The 22130-nt window shown below is 40.8% G+C and overlaps 1 protein-coding gene across 2 annotated transcripts; it reads right to left on the bottom strand.

The window, feature by feature from the left end:
* Window positions 1–66: 66 nt before the first annotated feature.
* LOC106578841 (cadherin-related family member 1) lies at window positions 67–21483 on the bottom strand. Of its 2 annotated transcripts, none has more exons than XM_045702349.1 (18): window positions 21237–21483; window positions 21060–21062; window positions 20742–20840; window positions 19609–19754; window positions 19401–19451; window positions 19175–19264; window positions 18807–18893; window positions 17992–18108; window positions 16757–16900; window positions 16244–16322; window positions 15904–16004; window positions 14457–14663; window positions 13534–13686; window positions 11811–11975; window positions 8909–8976; window positions 6993–7221; window positions 4656–4910; window positions 67–2038 (listed from the first exon to the last, which is right to left on the bottom strand). In XM_045702349.1, the coding sequence occupies exons 1-18, from the start codon at window positions 21307–21309 to the stop codon at window positions 1421–1423; spliced, it is 2685 nt and encodes an 894-aa protein (XP_045558305.1). In that variant the 5' UTR covers window positions 21310–21483; the 3' UTR covers window positions 67–1420. The 2 variants fall into 2 exon arrangements, with proteins under 2 accessions (XP_045558305.1, XP_045558306.1); XM_045702350.1 differs by lacking the exon at window positions 67–2038 and adding an exon at window positions 3450–3929.
* Window positions 21484–22130: the final 647 nt, after the last annotated feature.

Genomic DNA, 22130 nt, shown 5'->3' with positions numbered 1-22130 from the left:
TTCATGTTTTAAGCAATGGCATTTATCCTGTCAAGAATATCTGTTATTTTATAGCTGTCTCATATAGTTGCTTCGATCTGATGCACAAGTAAAAATGGGTACATTTTAGGGATGGGCATTTGAAATGTTTTCACTATTAGAATAATATCGTGATAGAAATACACGTGTTTTAAAGAAAACGGTTGTTTTGGAAACTTCAATGGAGACTTGCTCGCTCGAGCCGCTTTGTTTGTATCAGTAGAAAGGTGGGGAAGAGGTGAGTGCAGAGAGGAGTACGGGCCGGTGTGTGGCACTAGTTACACAAACTTGTTGCTGCCATATGTTATCTATCGTGCCATCTGGTAGTGCTCATCTTGACTGCATCAAATCGTTGTAAACAAGCTAGCTAGCTAGCTACAGTAGCAAGGCTGATTGAGGCTATTTTGAGGTGTCCTTTTAGCCAAATTCATTCCGTAATTTGAATTCCATTTTGCATTCTGGAAACATAGGCTACATATCAATCCTAATCACATATTTCAGCACTATTCTTGAAAACATTGCAGGGTCTTAAGCAAATAAAACAAAACTTTTCAGGAATATGACAGGAAATATGCAGTAATCTTTTCCCCTTAGTCACTCTTGTTAACATGTTGTTTCCCTCAGGATGGCAGCAATGCAGAAGTATCTAACAAGGACCCCATTACACATCTCAAGATGGCAGCAATCCAGAGACTTATCTAACAAGGATCCCTTTACACATCTCAAGATGGCAGCAATGCAGACGTATCTAACAAGGATCCCATTACACATCTCAAGATGTCAGCAATGCAGACGTATCTAACAAGGATCCCATTACACATCTCAAGGTGGCAGCAATGCAGACGTATCTAACAGGGATCCCATTACACATCTCAAGATGGCAGCAATGCAGACGTATCTAACAAGGATCTCATTACACATCTCAAGATGGCAGCAATGCAGACGTATCTAACAAGGATCCCATTACACATCTCAAGATGGCAGCAATGCAGAGACTTATCTAAAACGGATCCCATTACACATCTCAAAATGTCAGTGCAGAAACATCTGTAGTTATTTCTGGATGACAGAGTGTGTGTCTCTAATGGCACCCTATTCCCTATAAACTGCACTATTCTGGACCAGGGCCCATGGATCCAAGTATTCAACGTTATGTTAACATCTTGAAGAAAACATGTAGAGCTGGTTAGATTCAGTAGGTTCAATAATAGGACAGTGTTGCAACATTGCTTTGACAGAGGACTTGCTTTGAAAACAAATAAAGTTTTGAAGGGAATTTACCTACTGTCCTCAACCTTCTTTTACAATTGCAGTTTTGCAATCCTAGGACTGAGCACATTCAGCGGTCCAGACAATTTACTGACAGATTGGTTAGAGCGCCAGCACACCACACCTATCAGGTTCAATAATAGCTTGAGTTGCTCTCAATGATTTTCTGCTCCAGTCTCCTTTTGAGTTCAGAGACCAGGGCTGAGCTGACGGGAATTTTAGTAGTCTCAGAGCTGATGTTGCTCTCTCTGCTCTGGCTGGATCTCCTGGAGCCCTTTGAAGCCAGGGCCCCAGAGACGGTTGGCACTGCAGCCCGGGGCCTCTCACTGGGCCTGGGGTTAGAGGACAGAGAGGGACAGGATGGAGGAGGCAGACAGGGGGCTCTGGGCGGCAGAGGATTGGGCTTTGATCTGGGGCACCGGGGTCTGACGTTTTTGTTGGGGTTGATGCTGACACTCCCTGCTTCCGGGTCGCCAACAACAAACTTGTTCAATGGGTCATTTCCACCGCCACCAAGGAACGGTACGTTAAACGTCCACGGCTTGCGGTCTCTTGACGGTCTCCGTCTGATGATGATGCGACGCGCCGGCATTATCCTGTTGGACTTTGTGTTGCGCAAGAACATAGCCGTGGAGATCAAGACAGTGACCCCTACCAATATGCTAATGACACCAGCGACCATGCCTAGGGCCTTCATTGGGTTGTGCCTACTTTGCAATAAAAAGGCTGCCATAGGCCCCTTGAGTTGAGTCTGTAAAAGAGCACAAAGATAATACTTTTAATCATGCCCATCCACGGGACTAGATCATCAAACGTTTTAAACGTTTACTATTTTGGTCCAAAAGCATGCAGGCAAGCAGCGAGGTCAGAGGTCAGACATGAGCCAAGCACTGACAGAGGAGCCCCAGACAGACAACATCTCTACAACGCTAGCAGCATGATGGCCGCAGGTAGTCCTGTGTGGCTCAGTTGGTAAAAGCACGGGGCTAGCAACAACAAGGATGGGGGGTTCAATTCCCACAGCTAGCCCATACATGTACTAATAATGTATGTACTCACTGTAATGATACACTGTCAAACACCCATTCATCACAAACTGCTGTGTTTGTTGATGATAGAGGCTTAGGGTGTGGTGCTCTACTTTCAGCTGTGCCATTTGGGTCACAGCCTTAAGCTAAGCACTACACACTGATTGTTGTCGGGAGTGCGGTGGGTGCATCAGAACGGTTTGTTCTTTTTGTTCACGCGCAGTGACATGTTTTCCGATGAGGATTGTATCGTGGATTAAATTCCTGTGACAGGTTCCTAAAGCCCTACGTTGAATGCTACTGGGTCTTTGGTTTGAGTGTATTATTTACATGAATATGAAAAAAATGAAATGAAAAATAGGGATTACTCTGTTCTTCTGACAAAGGGATTAACCCCAAACTCAAGACACTGGCTTGAAAGTAAATGACTTAATCTTTGTTACTTCAGTATAGTCAAACTATTTAAAATATGCTCTGACGTAGGAGAATTGCTATAAAATAAGTACTACATACTATAATAGTAGCACTAGAATTTGACAATATAATCAAAACAATATACCTAAAAGTACATAAGTACATAAAAATTAATTTTTAGGAGTAGAAAAACAACACCCAATAAAATATAAAAGATAGATATGAAATAACTATACTTTTTTATATAATATCATATTTATACAAGTTAGTTAAGAAAAAAAAACGTATTTACAATGACGACCGGTCAAAAAACTTTGTGTGTGTGTGTGTGTGTACTTATGTACTGTTCCTTTATAATGTACTCCTGTACTCTCCTATATAATGTACTCCAGTACTCTCCTTTATCATGTACTCAATTATTCTCCTTTATAATGTACTCCAGTATGTAGTTCTGTCCTTGAGATGATCTTGTCTATTAATGTTCCATATTATGTCAATTTTCTTGTTTTGTACTGGACCCCAGGAAGAGTAGCTGCTGCCTTCGTGTAACAGTATAGCTTCCATCCCTCTCCTCGCCCCAACCTGGGCTTGAACCAGGGACCCTCTGCACACATCAACAACTAACACCCACGAAGCATCATTACCGATCGCGCCACAAAAGCCGCGGCCCTTGCAGAGCAAGGGGAACAACTACTTCAGGTCTCAGAGCGAGTGACGTCACCGATTGAAACGCTATTAGCGCGCACCACCGCTAACTAGCTAGCCATTTCACATCGGTTACACTCGGAAACAGCTAATGGGGATCCTAATAACATACCAAATACCAATACAAGAATCCAATAGAAAAATCCTATCCTTTATAATGTGCTTTGGTACTCTTTTACAGACAAAGCAGTATTTTTTTTATATTGTCTTTAAAGTATCATAAAGTAATGTCTTGCAGACATAATAAGGTGATATATAAAATGTAGTCTGTATAGTCCAGTGGGATGGGTCTCATGATCATTTGGGCCTTCGGATAACTCTGATGAAATTGGCCTGGGGGTTGATGCGAGCTTTCTTCACTGTTCTACAGTACAAGGTAGTGGATATACAGATTGTTAGTAAGATGGTGAAGCCGACTATGCCCAAAAAAAGTCCAATAACATTTGATGGGCGCTTGATGAGGTTCAGGAAGTTTGCAATTATTCGAGCTTTGATCTGAAAAGCACAATGCAACACAGAAGACAACACAGAAATAATATTCACACAGAGATAATATTGTGCTATTCTATTCTTCTCAGATATGATGTTAAATATGTAGGGTGAAGTTAACAAAGAGGAAGGTAAGCTTTAAAATTCATGCAATCAATGAATGCAAATTTGGAAACGAAAATACACTTAATGAGTATGTACATTTTTACAATATAAAAACAAACAAAATATAAACAATTGAAATAGCACTTTCTTTATGTTTCTATTAGAGGAGAGTTTGTTTGAGTGATTTAAAATATCCCTTAACAGGCTTGACAGAGCTAACGCTGCTGGCGTTAGTTCACCTAAATTATTGATTTCCTTGCCCTGTAAGCAGCCTATGGATAAGGTATGACAGCAGGGTTAGAAAATTAAGCAGTTAGGGTTAGAAAATTAGGCAGTTAGGGTTAGGGAATTAGGCAGTTAGGGTTAGGGAATTAGGCAGTTAGGGTTAAGGTTAGGAAATTAGGCGGTTAGGGATAGGAAATTATGCAGTTAGGGTTAGGGTTTGGAAATTAGGCAGTTAGTCAGTTAGGGTTAGGAAATTATGCAGTTAGGCAGTTAGGGTTAAGAAATTAGGCAGTTAGGGTTAGGGATAGGAAATTAGGCGGTTAGGTTTAGGAAATTAGGCAGTTAGGGTTAAGAAATTAGGCAGTTAGGGTTACGGTTAAGGTCAGGAAACATTCAACCTACCGCCTCAGTGATGTCGATGTTGACTACGGCGGTAGTGCTGAATGACGGAGACCCTCTGTCCCGGGCTTGGACAACCAGAGACCACCTGCAGTCCTTCTGCTTGGTGATGTTCTGCACGATCTCCATGGACTTGATGTATGACTTGAGCTTGATCTCTCCGGTCTCTGCGTTGATGTCAAAGATGTTGTCCGGTTCAGCTTGCATAATGGAATACTCAATGACGTTATTGGGCGACTCTGCATCGGCATCTATTGCCTGAATGAAAAAAACGAAAAAGCAGCAAAACCAGACACATTATTTACTTACAAATTGCACTAGACTGGAACGGTTCTGGACACGCCCACATTTTTCATTTCAGGTGATTATCATTCAACAAAAACAAGCATTCAATGTACAGTGTTTAATACGGTTGTAATGATTCACACAGTGTTTACCAAGGGTGTAATGATTCACACAGTGTTTACTAGGGGTGTAATGATTCACACAGTGTTTACCAAGGGTGTAATGATTCACACAGTGTTTACTAGGGGTGTAATGATTCACACAGTGTTTACTAGGGGTGTAATGATTCAGACAGTGTTTACTAGGGGTGTTATGATTCACACAGTGTTTACTAGGGGTGTAATGATTCAGACAGTGTTTACTAGGGGTGTAATGATTCACACAGTGTTTACTAGGGGTGTAATGATTCACACAGTGTTTACTAGGGGTGTTACGATTCACACAGTGTATAGGATCAAACCGAACCGATGGCCAGTGAACCGTTACACCCCTAGGACAGGGGTTCCCAAACCTTTTCACTCAGGCCCCCCTTCCAGCATCAGGGGAAAAAATTTGACTCATCAATCTACACACGATACCCCATAATGACAAGGCCCATAATGACAAGGCGAAAGCCATTTTTTTATAAATGTTTGCTAATGTAGTACAAATAAAAAACAGAAATACATTATTTACATAAGTATTCAGACCCTTTGCTATGAGACTCGAAATTGAGTTTCCATTGATCATCCTTGAGATGTTTCTACAACTTGATTGGAGTCCAGCTGTGGTCAATTTAATTGATTGAACATGATTTGGAAAGGCACACACCTGTCTATATAAGATCCCACAGATGACAGTGCATATCAGTGCAAAAACCAAGCCAAGAGGTCAAAGGAATTGCCGGTAGTGCTCGGAGACAGAATTGTGTCAAGGCACAGATCTGGGGAAGGGTACCAAAAACAACACAGTGGCCTCCATCATTCTTAAATGGAAGAAGTTTTGAACCACCAAGACTTTTCCTAGAGCTGGCCGCCCAGCCAAACTGAATGCCAAGCGTCACGTCTGGAGGAATCCTGTCACCATCCCTATGGTGACACATGGTGGTGGCAGCACCATGCTGTGGAAATGTTTTTCAGCGGCAGGGACTGGGAGACTAGTCAGGATCGAGGGAAAGATGAACGGAGCAAAGTACAGAGAAATCCTTGATGAAAACCTACTGCAGAGCGCTCAGGACCTCAGACTGTGGCGAAGGTTTACCTTCCAACAGGACAACAACCCTAAGCACACAGCCAAGACAAAGCAGAAGTGGCTTCGGGACAAGTCTCTGAATGTCCTTAAGTGGCCCAGCCAGAGCCCGCACTTGAACCCGATCGAACATGTCTGGAGCGACCTGAAAATAGCTGTGCAGCGACACTCCCCATCAAACCTGACAAGGCTTGAGAGGATCTGCAGAGAAGAATGGGAGAAGCTCCACAAATACAGGTGTGCCAAGCTTGTAACGTCATACCCAAGAAGACTTCAGGCTGTAATCGCTGCCAAAGGTGTTTCAACAAAGTACTGAGTAAACAGTCTGAATACTTATGTAAATGTGATATTTCAGTTTTTTATTTGTAATAAATTTGCAAGAATTTCTAAAAACATGATTTTGCTTTGTCATTATGGGGTATTGTGTGTAGATTGATGAGAAAAAAAAAACGTAATCCATTTTAGAATAAGGCTGTAACGTAACAAAATGTGGAAAAAGTCAAGGGGTCTGAATACTTTCCAAATGCTCTGTATGGGCTAAGAAACCTGGCTAAAGAACGTTAGCTGACATGGGATAGTTGATCTGGACATGACCAGTTAGTAATACCTCTGGAAGGTATCCAATGACTGACATGACAAGAGGAACACTAATGATGCACTACACAATTTTGAAAGTGCATTCTACTATTACTTTTACAGCGCCTCCGTTTGTGAACCACTGCTCTAGAGTATACCTCTACACACCACATGGCTACTGTACATACCTCTACTTTAGGGATCTATAAAGTGCTATCTTGTCCTATGTTATCTTATTGCTACTGTACATACCTCTACCCTAACAGGTGCACCGATGATCATGGTCCTCTCCACAAGGCTGTCATCAAACTCTGGAACATGATCGTTCATGTCAAGGACAGTGACAAACACCTCTGCCAGGCTGTACTTGCCCTCTGTGTCCTCTGCCTTCACGTAGAAGTTGTACTTGGACTTGACCTCAGCATCAAGAGTGGCCCAGGCCTGGGTGTAGATGATGCCTGAGGACGGGTGGATGAGAAACCTGGAATACACAACAGAGTGCATTAGCAGGATATTGACAATATATTAGCGGTATATTGGCCGTGTTTTAGCATTATATTGGCAGTATATTGGTAGTATATTAACATTATATTGACAGTATATTGAGAGTAAGTTGGCAGTATATTGGAAGTATATTGGTTGTATACAAGCAGTATATTGTCAGTCTATTAGCAGTATATTGGCAGTATTTTTAACAGTATATTGGTAGTATATTGGCAGTATTTAGGCAGTATACTCTTAGAAAAAGGTGCTATCTAGAACCTAAAAGGGTTCTTCGGCTGTCGCCATAGCAGAAGCCTTTGAAGAAGCCTTTTTAGTTCCAGGTAGAACCCTTTCCACAGAGGGCTCTACCTGGAACAAAAAAGGTTCTCCTAAGGGGACAGCCGAAGAACCCTTTTGGAACCCTTTTTTCTAAGAGTGTATATTCGCAGTATATTATCAGTATATTGGCAATATTCTTTACAGTATAATGGCAGTATATTGACAGTATTTTAGCAGTGCATTAGCAGTATATTGGCAGTTATGTAACAATCAAGGTTATGCACAACAGTATAATCTTGGATTAAATCTCATGGGAAAAATATATCAAGACCCATGTTGCAGATGATAGATAAAGTATTCTGTATTATCACCAAGGTCGTTTTTTGTCCAGTACACCTTTTTTTATGTCCAATATTCTGTTAAAGTGGCACATATTCAGCCATTTTCCAACATTTTCTTTTTTAGAACGTATTCCCTGTGAAAATTAACAAATACAAGGCAAACTGTTAGCTTTCACACATTTATCATTTACTTCCTGCGTCAAGACGGCAAGCAAAACTGGAAGATAACTTGACACTTATTTTTTCAATGTTCTGCCTGTATTGCAGCCTGCCTGCCTTGCTTTCCATAGCAGAGCTCCAGCTGCCACATTGCATGTTAATTGGCCCTCTCTACACGAGACATCCAGGCCTGGCAAGCTATTTTTCACCCTACAATCCAATTACAAGATTAACCAGTCAGTATCTTGCCCCAATCTTAGAGTAAGCTGTTACAGGAGAGAGAAGAGCTGCAAGCATAGCCAACCTAATACTGAAATACTGTCTTCTCCCATCTTCCAATCAAAGGGGAAGAATCTGAGTTGAGAGATGGTTGACCTGGAGCAGGATTAGTTAACCCAAGTCAATCTCATTCATTTTTATCCACAATAATCACAGCCGAATGCCATGAAAAAGATGAATCTCTGAGACTGATCAGTCAGTAGGAGGTTGGTTCATCCGATGGTGACAGTTGTTGTTATGTCTAGGTGGAGAGTAGACACAAGTAAACACCGTTGACACAACTTTTTTATTTTTGCACAAGCGTTTTCACATCTATTGCGGAAAAAGCCATAGAAAATATACGGCGCTGTACTTTATTCACTGCGTACGGTGATAAGCGTTTACCCACTTTTTTTTACCATTATATCACTGTTGCTTGAGCGATTGGGACTCAATACAAAGACCCAGCGGGTTTCCCCACGTTTGTCCTAACGCATAATCAGGCATAACAAATCATTATATTGCTTAAGTGATCATTTCTGCCCATTATGGTCTATTCAACTGGCTCCACACCAACAGATTCATGGATTTTATTCAAATCTTCATGTCCAAAAATCATTGGTATTGGCAGGACTCTACTGTACTTACAAATCAGATCCAGATCCATAGACGGAGTACTTGACTTCACCCCAAAGGCCAGAGTCTGGATCATTGGCCTGGAATGCAAAAAAAGAGAAAGGGGGTTAGAACACTGGAACAGAACATAGAGAGGATACACGTTGGAATGTTGGAACAGAACATAGAGGAAAGGATAGAAGTTAGAATGGTGATAGTGCTGGAAAGGAACAGAGAGGATAGAAGTCAGAATGGTGATAGTGCTGGAAAGGAACAGAGAGGATAGAAGTCAGAATGGTGATAGTGCTGGAAAGGAACAGAGAGGATAGAAGTCAGAATGGTGATAGTGCTGGAAAGGAACAGAGAGGATAGAAGTCAGAATGGTGATAGTGCTGGAAAGGAACAGAGAAATTAGAATCCTGGTAGAATGCTTGAACGGAACAGAAGTGCGAATCAAATCAAATCAAATGTATTTATATAGCACTTCTTACATCAGCTGATATCTCAAAGTGCTGTACAGAAACCCAGCCTACAACCCCAAACAGCAAGTAATGCAGGTGGAGAGAAATTAGAATACTGGTAGAATGTTGGAACAGAACATATAGGAGAGGAGTTAGAATGCTGGAACGCAACATAGAGGAGAGGAGTTAGAATGTTGATAGAATGTTGGAACGGAACAGAGGAGTTAGAATGTTGGAACGGAACATATAGGAGAGGAGTTAGAATGTTGGAACGGAACATATAGGAGAGGAGTTAGAATGTTGGAACGGAACATATAGGAGAGGCGTTAGAATGTTGGAACAGAACATATAGGAGAGGAGTTAGAATGTTGGAACGGAACATGGAGGAGAAAAATTAGAATACTGGTAGAATGTTGGAACGGAACATAGAGGAGAGGCGTTAGAATGTTGGAACGGAACATATAGGAGAGGAGTTAGAATGTTGGAACAGAACATATAGGAGAGGAGTTAGAATGTTGGAACGGAACATGGAAGAGAGAAATTAGAATACTGGTAGAATATTGGAACGGAACATAGAGGAGAGGAGTTAGAATGTTGGTAGAATGTTGGAACGGAACAGAGAGGAGAGGAGTTAGAATGTTGGTAGAATGTTGGAACGGAACAGAGGAGTTAGAATGCTGGAACGCAACATAGAGGAGAGGAGTTAGAATGTTGACAGAATGTTGGAACGGAACAGAGGAGTTAGAATGTTGGAACGGAACATATAGGAGAGGAGTTAGAATGTTGGAACAGAACATATAGGAGAGGAGTTAGAATGTTGGAACGGAACATAGAGGAGTTAGAATGTTGGAACGGAACATAGAGGAGAGGAGTTATAATGTTGGTAGGATGTTGGAACGGAACATAGAGGAGAGGAGTTAGAATGTTGGTAGAATGCTGGAACGGAACATAGAGGAGAGGAGTTAGAATGTTGGTAGAATTCTGGAACGGAACAGAGAGGAGAGGAGTTAGAATGTTGATAGACTTGGAATGGAACAGAGGAGTTAGAATGTTGGTAGAATGCTGGAATGGAACATAGAGGAGAGGCGTTAGAATGTTGGTAGAATGTTGGAACGGAACATAGAGTAGAGGAGTTAGAATGTTGGTAGAATGCTGGAACGGAACATAGAGGAGAGGAGTTAGAATGTTGGTAGAATGTTGGAACGGAACATAGAGGAGAGGAGTTAGAATGTTGGAACGGAACATAGAGGAGAGAGTTAGAATGTTGGTAGAATGTTGGAACGGAACATAGAGGAGAGGAGTTAGAATGTTGGTAGAATGTTGGAACGGAACATAGAGGAGAGGAGTTAGAATTTTGGTAGAATGTTGGAATGGAACATAGAGGAGAGGAGTTAGAATGTTGGTAGAATGTTGGAACGGAACATAGAGGAGAGGAGTTAGAATGTTGGTAGAATGTTGGAACGGAACATAGAGGAGAGGAGTTAGAATGTTGGTAGAATGTTGGAACGGAACATAGAGGAGAGGAGTTAGAATGTTGGTAGAATGTTGGAACGGAACATAGAGGAGAGGAGTTAGAATGTTGGTACGTATGCACATCGTTCATAAGCATGTCAGGGCTCTTTAAAAAGTATCCAATCACACAGGAAATAAACTCATATCAAACATTTTATTTTTCCAATATTATATAACAATATTATTTATAATAATAACAACAACAATTTCCACATTAATATTTATAGTTTTAACAACTTATTTTTGGGGACAATATTGTTGAGTAGGTAGTCCATTGGGACACAACTCCTGAATGAACGTCATTGAATGAAGGTCACTATCCATTTGCTGATTGGAACAGTCTGAGGATAACACACTAGGGAGGATCTTACTATAAACTAAAACACACCTAACAATGTGGGGAGGATTTCACCCCAGCAGGGTCTGTCTACTAGGCTCCCATTCCCTGGGGTGATTAGGACACAGTCACACCACAGGGACACCACAGGGACACCACAGTGTAAAGGCCAATATGATTGACCCTAAAGAATTGTTTACTTCTCACCAACTCTAATTCCTGCTAAATGGTAACTACTAGAAAGTGTAACATTATAAATACTAGTAGTATGGAAGCACAGTCATCCCAAAATAAATACAAACAACAACATTGAAATAAAATTGATATTGGAGTATTGTTTTTTCATATTATTGTTGTTTCAATACATTTATTTGCATTTATTGAATCTGGTTCCATAGTTGAGTATTGTATGGGGAAAGTCAATCATATAAGCATTACGTCTCTACGGGCAAAATATCACATTTCGTGGAAATCCCTCAAGCTGGAAATCCCTGCTTCCTCTTAGCTTCCAATTACCCATAACCATTAATATCCATCTATCGGTGGATTATTGTTGGGAGATTACATAATCATATTTTACTGGCAGTGGTGTTTGAGTAGAGTTCAATAATCCAGATGTACTCACGGTGACAGACACAACGTTGGAGCCTCCGGGGGAGTTCTCTGGGATACGTGCGATGTAATACTCTGAGGTGAACCTGGGAGTGTTGTCATTAGTGTCCAAAAGGTGAATCACAATATCAGCTGTCGCACTGAACCTCTCAGGGGTGTCAATCTCCACAGCCAGTAACTGTGGTAGAGGAAAATGTTATGTTAAATCCATAAAATACTCCTTGCTATTCTTGCTGTTATACTACAGTAAAAAATAATTAAAGGAATGAGCATGGTGCCTGCAATGCCAGAGCTGTGGGGTAGATTCCCACTGGGGTTAAAAACACAAAATATATGGAAGCACTACTGTAAGTCACTTTGGATAAAATGATTTGTATATTATAAGTCATAGGTTATTACTGTATAACTACCTATGTAATTTCTTACTGTATAATTACCATTGTAATTACTTAGTAAATACCTAGTAATTTCTGTACCATCAAGATAAAATAGAACCATATCCAATCTACATTGTCCCTCTTGGGATCCAATATTTGTTATTCCAGTTTGTCATAGAGTACCAGTCAAAAGTTTGGACACACCTACTCATTCCAGGGTTTTTCTTTATTTTGACTATTTTCTACATTGTAGAATAACAGTGAAGACATCAAAACTATGAAACAACACAAATGGAATCATGTAGTAACCAAAAAAGTGTTAAACAAATCTAAATACATTTTAGATTTTATATTCTTCAAAGTAGACACCCTTTGCCTTGATGACAGCTTTGCATACTCTTGGCATTCTCTCAACCAGCTTCATGAGGTAGTCATCTGGAATGCATTTCAATTAACAGGTGTGCCTTGTTAAAAGTTAATTTGTGGAATTTATTTATCTTTCTTAATGCGTTTGAGCCAGTTGTGTTGTGACAAAGTAGAAGATATACAGAACATCGCCCTATTTGGTAAAATACCATATTATGGCAAGAACAGCTCAGTAAATAAGCAAAAAGAAATGACGGTCCATCATTACTTTAAGACATGAAGGTCAGTCAATACAGAACATTTCAAGAACTTTTAAAGTTTTTTCAAGTACAGTTGCAAAAACCATCAAACGCTATGATGAAACTGGCTCTCATGAAGACCACCACAGGAAAGGAAGACCCAGAGTTATCTCTGCTGCAGAGGATAAGATCATTAGAGTTACCAGCCTCAGAAATTGCAGCCCAAATAAATGCTTCACATAGTTTAAATAACAGACATCTTAACATCAGCTGTTCAGTGAAAACTGTGTGAATCAGGCCTTCATGGTCGAATTGCTGCAAAGAAACCACTACTAGGACACCAATAAGAAGAAGAGACTTGCTTGGGCCAAGAAATACGAGCAATGGACATTAGACCGGTGGAAATCCAAATTTGAGATTTTTGGTTCCAACCGCTGTGTATTTGTGAGACACAGAGCAGCCACGTGCTCAGCATATGTGGGAACTCCTTCAAGACTGTTGGAAAAGCATTCCAGGTGAAGCTGGTTGAGAGAATGCCAAGAGTATGCAAAGCTGTCATCAAGGCAAAGGGTGGCTACTTGTGTAACACTTTTGGTTACTACATAATTCCATGTGTTATTTCATAGTTTTGATGTCTTCACTATTATTCTACAATGTAGATAATAGTAAAAAATAAAGGCAAACCCTTGAATGAGTAGGTGTGTCCAAACTTTTGACTGGTACTGTAAATGTAGCTGGAAATGGTCTGAAATACCTTGTATGTTAAGGATTTGCCTTTTTCATAGTCGATGGCAGCAGAGTCTTCAACGATGATGGTGACCTGTGCTTCATTGAGGACCGTCTGCGGCACCACTCTGAGTACACGACCAGGCCCCACCAATCTCAGTTTAAATTTAGCATTCGCCCCCTGTCAGAGAAAACACACACCTACATGAATCTGCCATCTATGATAACATTCATGGCAAATACCAGGATCTCTGACCTCTAATCGACAACAGTAACTTTAATCTATCTAATGGGCTGAGGGGAGAAAAACTGTCAATGGATACAATTATTATTTAATGTAAAAAAAGAATGCAGACAAGAAATCTGGGAACAATGACATAATGATGATAATGACAGCCATCTTAATCTAAATTAACTATTGGCATTCCTGGGATGCTTAATAGTATTATTGGGCGAATGGGGGGATTAAGATATTTATTTCTAAAATAGGGTTACATAATGTCACGTACTGTTTTTTTTTTTTTTTTGGGGGGGGGGGGGGGGGTTAATGAAAGCATCCTTTATGAAATGTAGATTTTATGGCCAATACATCACATAATATGCCTACGCCTTCAGAAATCAACCAGCACCCACTAATAAAACACAAAATGGATTGTAGCACCAAAGTCATCGTTGGAGCTATCAATACCTTAGTATCAGTCATCAGTCAAGTGTTCTGGGGTTGGGCTAACAAACATGTTTAGGAGACAGGCTCAAGGCCTATAACGAAGCATAAGGAGTGATTTCCATGAGAGTACAAGAGGGGGGAAATAGAACGTCTCTGGCTGTATCCTAAATGTTACCCTATATAATGGACTACTTATAACCAAGTCCCATAGGGCACTGATCAAAAGTCGTGCACTATATAGGGAATAGGGTGCGATTTGGGAAACAGACTTTGCCTTCCAGTACCTGATCAGAGTCGTTGACCGTTATCTTCAGCCCCCTGAGGATCTCCCCCTCTGGAGGGTGCTCATACATGGTCACCTCAAATTGGCTCTGGGGCCCGTTCTCTCCGTAGAAGGTAGGAGGGTGGTTGTTGAGATCCACCACTCGAACCGTCACCATAGTCATGGCATTGTAGTCCAACAGCTCCTCGCTAGGCCCCAGCTCAGTGGCCTGGGAGAGAGAGAGAGAGTGAAGGGGAGAGATAGAGAGAGTGAGAAAGAGAGGGAGAGTGAGAGATAGAGATAGAGAGAGAGTGAGAAAGAGAGGGAGAGTGAGAGATAGCGAGACACACACAAGCAAAAGAGATCAAACAATAAAAAGATGTGCTAAACATGTAACAGAGCACTAACACTATAATAACAGAGCACTAACACAGTAATAACAGAGAACTAACAAGGTAATAACAGAGCACTGACATTGTAATAACAGAGCACTGACACTGTAATAACAGAGCACTGACATGGTAATAACAGAGCACTGACACTGTAATAACAGAGAACTAACACTGTAATAACAGAGCACTGACAAGGTAATAACAGAGCACTGACACTGTAATAACAGAGAACTAACAAGGTAACAACAGAGCATTGACACTAATAACAGAGCACTGACACTGTAATAACATAGCACTAATACTGTTATAACAGAACACTGACACTGTAATAACAGAGCACTGACACTGTAATAACAGAGCACTGACACTGTAATAACAGACCACTAACACTTTAATAACAGAGCACTAACAATGTAATAACAGAGCACTAACACTGTAATAACAGAGCACTGACACTGTAATAACAGACCACTAACACTGTAATAACAGAGAACTAACAATGTAATAACAGAACACTGACACTGTAATAACAAGGCACTAACACTGTAATAACAGAGCACTGACACTCTAATAACAGAGCACTGACACTGTAATAACAGACCACTAACACTGTAATAACAGAGCACTAACAATGTAATAACAGAACACTGACACTGTAATAACAAGGCACTAACACTGTAATAACAGAGCACTGACACTGTAATTACAGAACTAACAAGGTAATAACAGACCACTAACACTGTAATGACAGAGCAGTAGCAATGTAATAACAGAGCACTAACACCGTAATAACAGAGCACTGACACTGTAATAACAGACCACTAACACTGTAATAACAGAGCACTGACAAGGTAATAACAGAGCACTGACACTGTAATAACAGAGCACTGATACTGTAATAACAGAGCACTGACATGGTAATAACAGACCACTAACACTGTAATAACAGAGCACTGACAAGGTAATAACAGAGCACTGACACTGTAATAACAGAGCACTGATACTGTAATAACAGAGCACTGACACTGTAATAACTGAGCACTGACACTAATAACAGGATAAGAAAGCTCTTATTACCTTGACTTTTATTTCATATAATTCATTCCTCAGCGTGACTGGATAAGCTGTTAGGCTGATACAACCACTTGTGCTATTGATGGTGAAGACATCCTCACTACCTGAAGAAGGAGAAAGGTAAGAACATCACCATAGTAAGTGAATCATGACGTATACAGAAATCACAAATATCTGTGAAACTGTAGACAAACACATGCTCAACTGTTGACAATGATAGGTTATTATCAGTTTGTGTGTGTGTGTGTGTGTGTGTGTGTGTGTGTGTGTGTGTGTGTGTGTGTGTGTGTGTGTGTGTGTGTGTGTGTGTGTGTGTTTGTGTTTGTGTGTGTGTGTAACTTACCATTGGTAATAGAATAATGAATAGGATTAGGGTTTCCTTCGTCTCCATCTTTGGCAAACACGGTGGCTATTTCAGAACCCTGCAAATACAAATTATAAATCTTAAAGAAATGGCTTGCAAAAGTTTTCGAAAAAATCAGTTGAACATACTGTATGTTAATACAGCGACATGATACTCAAAATAATTGAAGTGCAATTTATTGATCATAAAGAAATGACTTGCAAAAGTTCCCAAAAGTTCAAAAAAGAAAACCTATGTTTTAAAGACCAGACGATCATCAGGTTGTGTTGTGCTTACAGGAAGTAAGACCTCGTAGATGTAGCCAAAGTAAGGAGATTGTGTTGTACTTACAGGAAGTGAGACCTCGTAGATGTAGCCAAAGTAAGGAGATTGTGTTGTACTTACAGGAAGTGAGACCTCGTAGATGTAGCCAAAGTAAGGAGATTGTGTTGTACTTACAGGAAGTGAGACCTCGTAGATGTAGCCAAAGTAAGGAGATTGTGTTGTACTTACAGGAAGTGAGACCTCGTAGATGTAGCCAAAGTAAGGAGTTCCAATGAAGGCTGGAGGAGTGTCTTGGGCGTCGAGGACGTTGATGGTTATGGTGGCTGTAGATGTCAACACCTGATGCTTCCCTTTGTACTGTCCACCCCCATCCTGATGGATACAACAAAAGGTTAGACATTGGACGACAACACATGATAATGTGCTGACTGATTATTTAGCGCTAAAAACCATTGTGAAGCAACAGCACTGTTTACATAAGTTAACACGGCGGCAGGTAGCCTAGTGGTTAGAGTGTTGGGCCAGTAACCGAAAGGTTGCTGGATCGAATCCCTGAGCTGACAAGGTAAAAATCTGTCGTTCTGCCCCTGAACAAAGCAGTTAACCCACTGTTCCCCGGTAGGCTGCCATTGTAAATAAGAATTTGTTCTTAACTGACTTGCCTAGTTAAATAAAGGTTAAATAAAGGTTAAATAAAACATTTAAAAAATACTCTGTGTGGAAGGATGTAATGCTGTTTGCTTAGTGAGGAGTACCACCTCCGTGGCCCTAAGGAAAAAGGCCTTCTTCAATTGTGAAAGGAGTGACACTTCAGGCCGAGAACTCAGTGTCACACATCTCCATCTGCTACATATGTGAATTTCAACAGCTTTCTATTTGTGTGTGAACTTCAGAATCTTGCTCCCATGAAAATACACTCAACATACAGTAAAGGGCCTAAACAACATGCTCCTTCACACGAGACAATTAGTCAGTCAGCTGCCATGGTGTGGGATCAAGGGCCGAGCCGTAGTGTGGCCTTAAATAATCAGGGCAGACCCTCCCCAAGAGCTTAGAGACGGATCCAAGGATGGAGGAGAGGAGCTGATCCTCCCCCTGAGGCTTTAAGACAGAGGAGGGACCCCAGCCCTTCAACCTCCCCAGGGCTCAGACAAGAGGATAGAGACCGAAGAAAAGCTTCCCTCCCCAGGGCTCAGAGAAGAGGATAGAGACAGAAGAAAAGCTTCCCTCCCTCAGGACTCAGAGAACAGAAATAGAAGAAAAGCTTCCCTCCCCCATGGCTCAGAGGAGAGGACAGATTGGGATGAAACATTGGGATATTGGGATGACACATTGGGATGACACATTGCTGTTTGGGGTTTTAGGCTGGGTATCTGTAAAGCACTTTGTGACAACTGCTGATGTAAAAAAGGGCTTCATAAAAATAAATTGATTGATTGACACATAGCTAGCCGCCATCTAACCTTGGCAACCACCGTCACAAAGTGTAATGTTGTAGTCTCAAAGTCGAGCGTCTCGCCTGGTTTGATCCGCAGGACCCCACTGTGGCCGTCGATGGTGAACTTGGTAGTAGGAGTTCCCTGTGAACAGACACGGGACCATCAGTAAACCCTTCACTATGATGATGTACGCTGAGATCTAGACAGATCTAACTAATCACTCACCATTCAATTAAGTTTTTAGTTCAATGACATTTCAAATACACTTGAAATACAACCAAGAGCACATCACACATCAAATCCAGGCGTAAAGAGGGATAAAACATTACATTTCAGCCTTTCAATCATTTTCTACTGTTGTTCTTTCAGATATCTAAAATCATCAGGATGGTTTTAGACTCCAGAATCTGCTTTGTGAATCTCCCAGTCGACATATGAACGGTGCCAACTGCTGTTTGCTTGCTGATGTCCAAAAGCAGCCCTAAGCTTCAGCTAAGCCCTCGACACCTTGCTGAAATGTAATTGAAATGTAATCCACTAAAGTAACACCATTTCCTGACCCCACTCCAGTGTAAAAATGAATGGTTTTCTCTCCAAGGATGGTTCACTTCCTGTGTTGATTAAAGACATGGCCTTACCATTCATCTACAGTATGACAATGGATCCTCCGTATAGACTCTATAACATTAGAGCTAACTCTGAACCCTCTGGCAGACCAGGACTGTGTTCATTATGACACACGTAGCAAAACAAATATTATTTCTATTTGAGGGTTCATATAGTTCCTTCCTGTTTCAGTCCATTTTCTTCTTCTTTAGTGTCCAATGGATGTTGTTCACCTGTAAGTAGTAGGTGACACTGCCTCCAGAGCCCATGTCTTTATCCACCGCTTGCACTCTGTAAATGCTGCTTCCAGCTGGAGTGTCCTGCAGATGACACAAACATGGATGACATTTGACATTAAATATAATGTGTACTCGATAAGTGCCTGTGCACTTACTTATCTAGTACATATCTGCTAGACTTTAATAACGGTATCATTACTTGCCAGCATGTCAGACAGGCCCCTGGGGTAGTGGTGCCCTATTATGTCTAAAAGCATGATACCAATATTGACATCTCTGTCATTATCACTTAACATTATCTCTAAAGACATTTTAAACCAATGACAGAGCTGTCTTTATGGTGATGAGGGTTTAACACTGACCTCGGGGACGTCTACGGCGAAAGGCAGGTTCTGGAACTCTGGTTCTTCATCATTTGCATCGGTGACAAACACCCGTATCGTCTCGACAACCTAAAGGAAGGAACAAACAGATGACATCACAACAGCACAGCTGAGAAGCCAGGTATGATTATTTGGTAAGTATGTAGGCCTACACATTTGAAGCATATGGATCTGCGACGAATGTTGTTGTTAAAGCTCAGCTCACCTTATTCCGGCCATCTGTTATGCTAACAAGAGCTGAGATTTCACCTTGTTTCTGACAAAACAAAGAACATGTTGTTAACAGCACTCTAAATAGCATATCTGGTACTAGGGGGTAATGATAGTCTCTGGCGACAGACAGCAGACTTGGTTCTAGGTTGCTGAGATTACCAGAGATATTGTTTTCTCAAAGCTCCCTGCATTACACTCACCTCTCTGTCTAGTTCCTGAATGAGAGTTATGTTTCCTGACTTGGAGTCCACTCTCAGGTATTCTCTGGTGCCCTTCTCAAAGGTCAGGCCAAACCACACGGCATCTCCCTCTGGGTCAGTGCCATTTAGGATATATACCTGTGTTCCTTTAAGGTTAGAGACAGAGGTAGCACCTGCTTATGAATCTGTTATGAATACTTTATGAATGCTTATGAATGTGTTATGAATGTGTTATGAATGCTTATGAATGTGTTATGAATGGTTATGAATGTGTTATGAATGCTTATGAATGTGTTATGAATGCTTATGTATGTGTTATGAAGTCTTTATGTAGGTACTCTTCAAATATTAAAGTGTTATAACATTACCTATCAAATACATGAAAGGTAACCCATCTCTACCTCCAATTGTACAGGAGAGAATATCATACAGCACCATTAACCTGATCTAGACATGGTTGTTTAGGAATAGGAATTCTGAGGTGTAACTTTCCCAAAAACCCAGGTTTTCCAGAAATCCAGGAACAAGCAGGATATCTGGGTATCCTCCAACTGGGATTTCTGGAAAACCTGGAAATGTTGCATTCCGTAGTATTGTCTGATTGTTTTTCCTATTATTGACAGCCACCCCTGCCTCGTTATTGTTTTCCCTGGCTAAGCTTGTTAGCGCGCGTCACCGTCCTCTGCAGGGCATTATGGTGATACATCTAAGGCTCAATGCTGCTCATGTGATCACTGATCAGTCCATCACAAGCAAACCTGGGTTCAAATACTATTTGAAATCATTCAAATACTTATGAGTGTTTTCTCTCGCCTGCATGGAGTGCAGGGTTTGCAGTTTTGGGACTATTCTGTTGGTCAACGAAGCTAGGCAAGCTCAACGAAGCACACATAAACTATTTTAAATGATTACAAATAGTATTTGAACCCAGGTCTGATCATTAGCTACTGTATAACGCTGCTCTTGAAACACAAAATCCATCACACTGTGATTTTCTTTTAATTTAGCCACATTAACCATGCTATTTGTAAATCACAAGACATACTGTATATTATCAATTCACAACTTCACTGACTCAATTGAATAATTAATTAAATAATCGTCTCACTTATGTAATTGTTTACAACACTTACCGACTGGTGTGTCTTCTGAGATACTGAAGAGAGCCATATTCCCATTGGTGCTGCTCGGTCCGTTGTCGTAGAAATAAGGAGCATAGTCTGACATTTGCCCTGGGGGAGAAAAACGAATTCATCGAAATGTCACTTATAACAAAGCAGCACTATCAAGTGTATTCACAATCGCAAAAAAGATAGATGACAATCTGTGGATAACGAGTAAACTTTTGTACAGTACAGAAATTCTAACACATGCTGTCCTAATCAATTTAAATACTTCTGACACCTGTGGTCCTATTTATCTGAATATTCCATTTTAATTATTGTACTCACTTCCTGAAACGGCAGGAAAGCAGAGAGAAAGAAGACAGTTCAATGTCAAAAGAGGTTAAGAAAATGGCATTATCTAAAAGAAGGTAAAGAAAATGGTATTATCTTAAAGAAGGTAAAGAAAACCCAGTGAACTCCCAATATCAAGACAAAGACCAGGACAGAGAAAATAAAACCTACCCAAAGAGGAAGGAAGAGTAACCAAGAAGACTAAGAGAAAAATAAACCCTCTCTTTTTCTTTTGGTTCTTCATCCTGATGGAGGTGGCAGAAGACGGTTTGTCAGGATCATACAGGGTGAAGGTAGAGTACAGGTAGAGGGAGACCGGCTGAGGCTGAGTGGAACGGAGTCAGTGTCCTTCTGGAGGTGTCTACAGTAGAGGTGTCTACAGTATGCCAGGCATCACACAAGACGGCTCAGCTCAGTGTAAGAACCTGGAGCAGTTTCTCAGAGCAGCCTGGTCTCATAAGCTAGACGTAACAAAGCAAATTGTAAATCTAGGAAACTCAAAATAGTATGATATGTTATGTTTGGTATGGTTATATAAGACAGGAGGTTACTTAAGGCAAAAATGAAAGTAGGTTGGTTGGTCGGGGTGAATGGGTGGGTGTATAACGTGAACGTCTAGCATGCCAAAGGTAGTGTGTTCGAATCTCATCACGGACAACTTTAGCATTTAAGCTAATTAGCAACTTTGCAATGAGTTACTACTTTTTAACTACTTAACCCTTCCCCTAACCGTAACCTTAACCCTAACATTAACCCCTAGCCTAGCTAACGTTAGCCACCTAAGGAACATTAGTGACATAATATTGGAATTTCGTACCATATCATACGTTTAGCAAATTTGTCACATATTGTACGAATTGCAATTAGTAATATATCATATGCGTTGTAATTTGTAACATATCATAGGAAATGGATGATAGACATCCACAAATTAATACATACCATATGAAACGTAACATACAGAGAATTCGGCAAGTATTCAGACCCCTTGACTATTTCCACATTTTGTTATGTTACAGCTTAATTCTAAAATGGATTAAATTGTCTTTTCCCTCATTAATCTAC

The sequence above is a fragment of the Salmo salar genome, chromosome ssa19 (genome assembly GCF_905237065.1).
Source record: "Salmo salar chromosome ssa19, Ssal_v3.1, whole genome shotgun sequence".
Taxonomy (NCBI): domain Eukaryota; kingdom Metazoa; phylum Chordata; class Actinopteri; order Salmoniformes; family Salmonidae; genus Salmo; species Salmo salar.
This window is presented reverse-complemented; position numbering and strand designations above follow the sequence as displayed.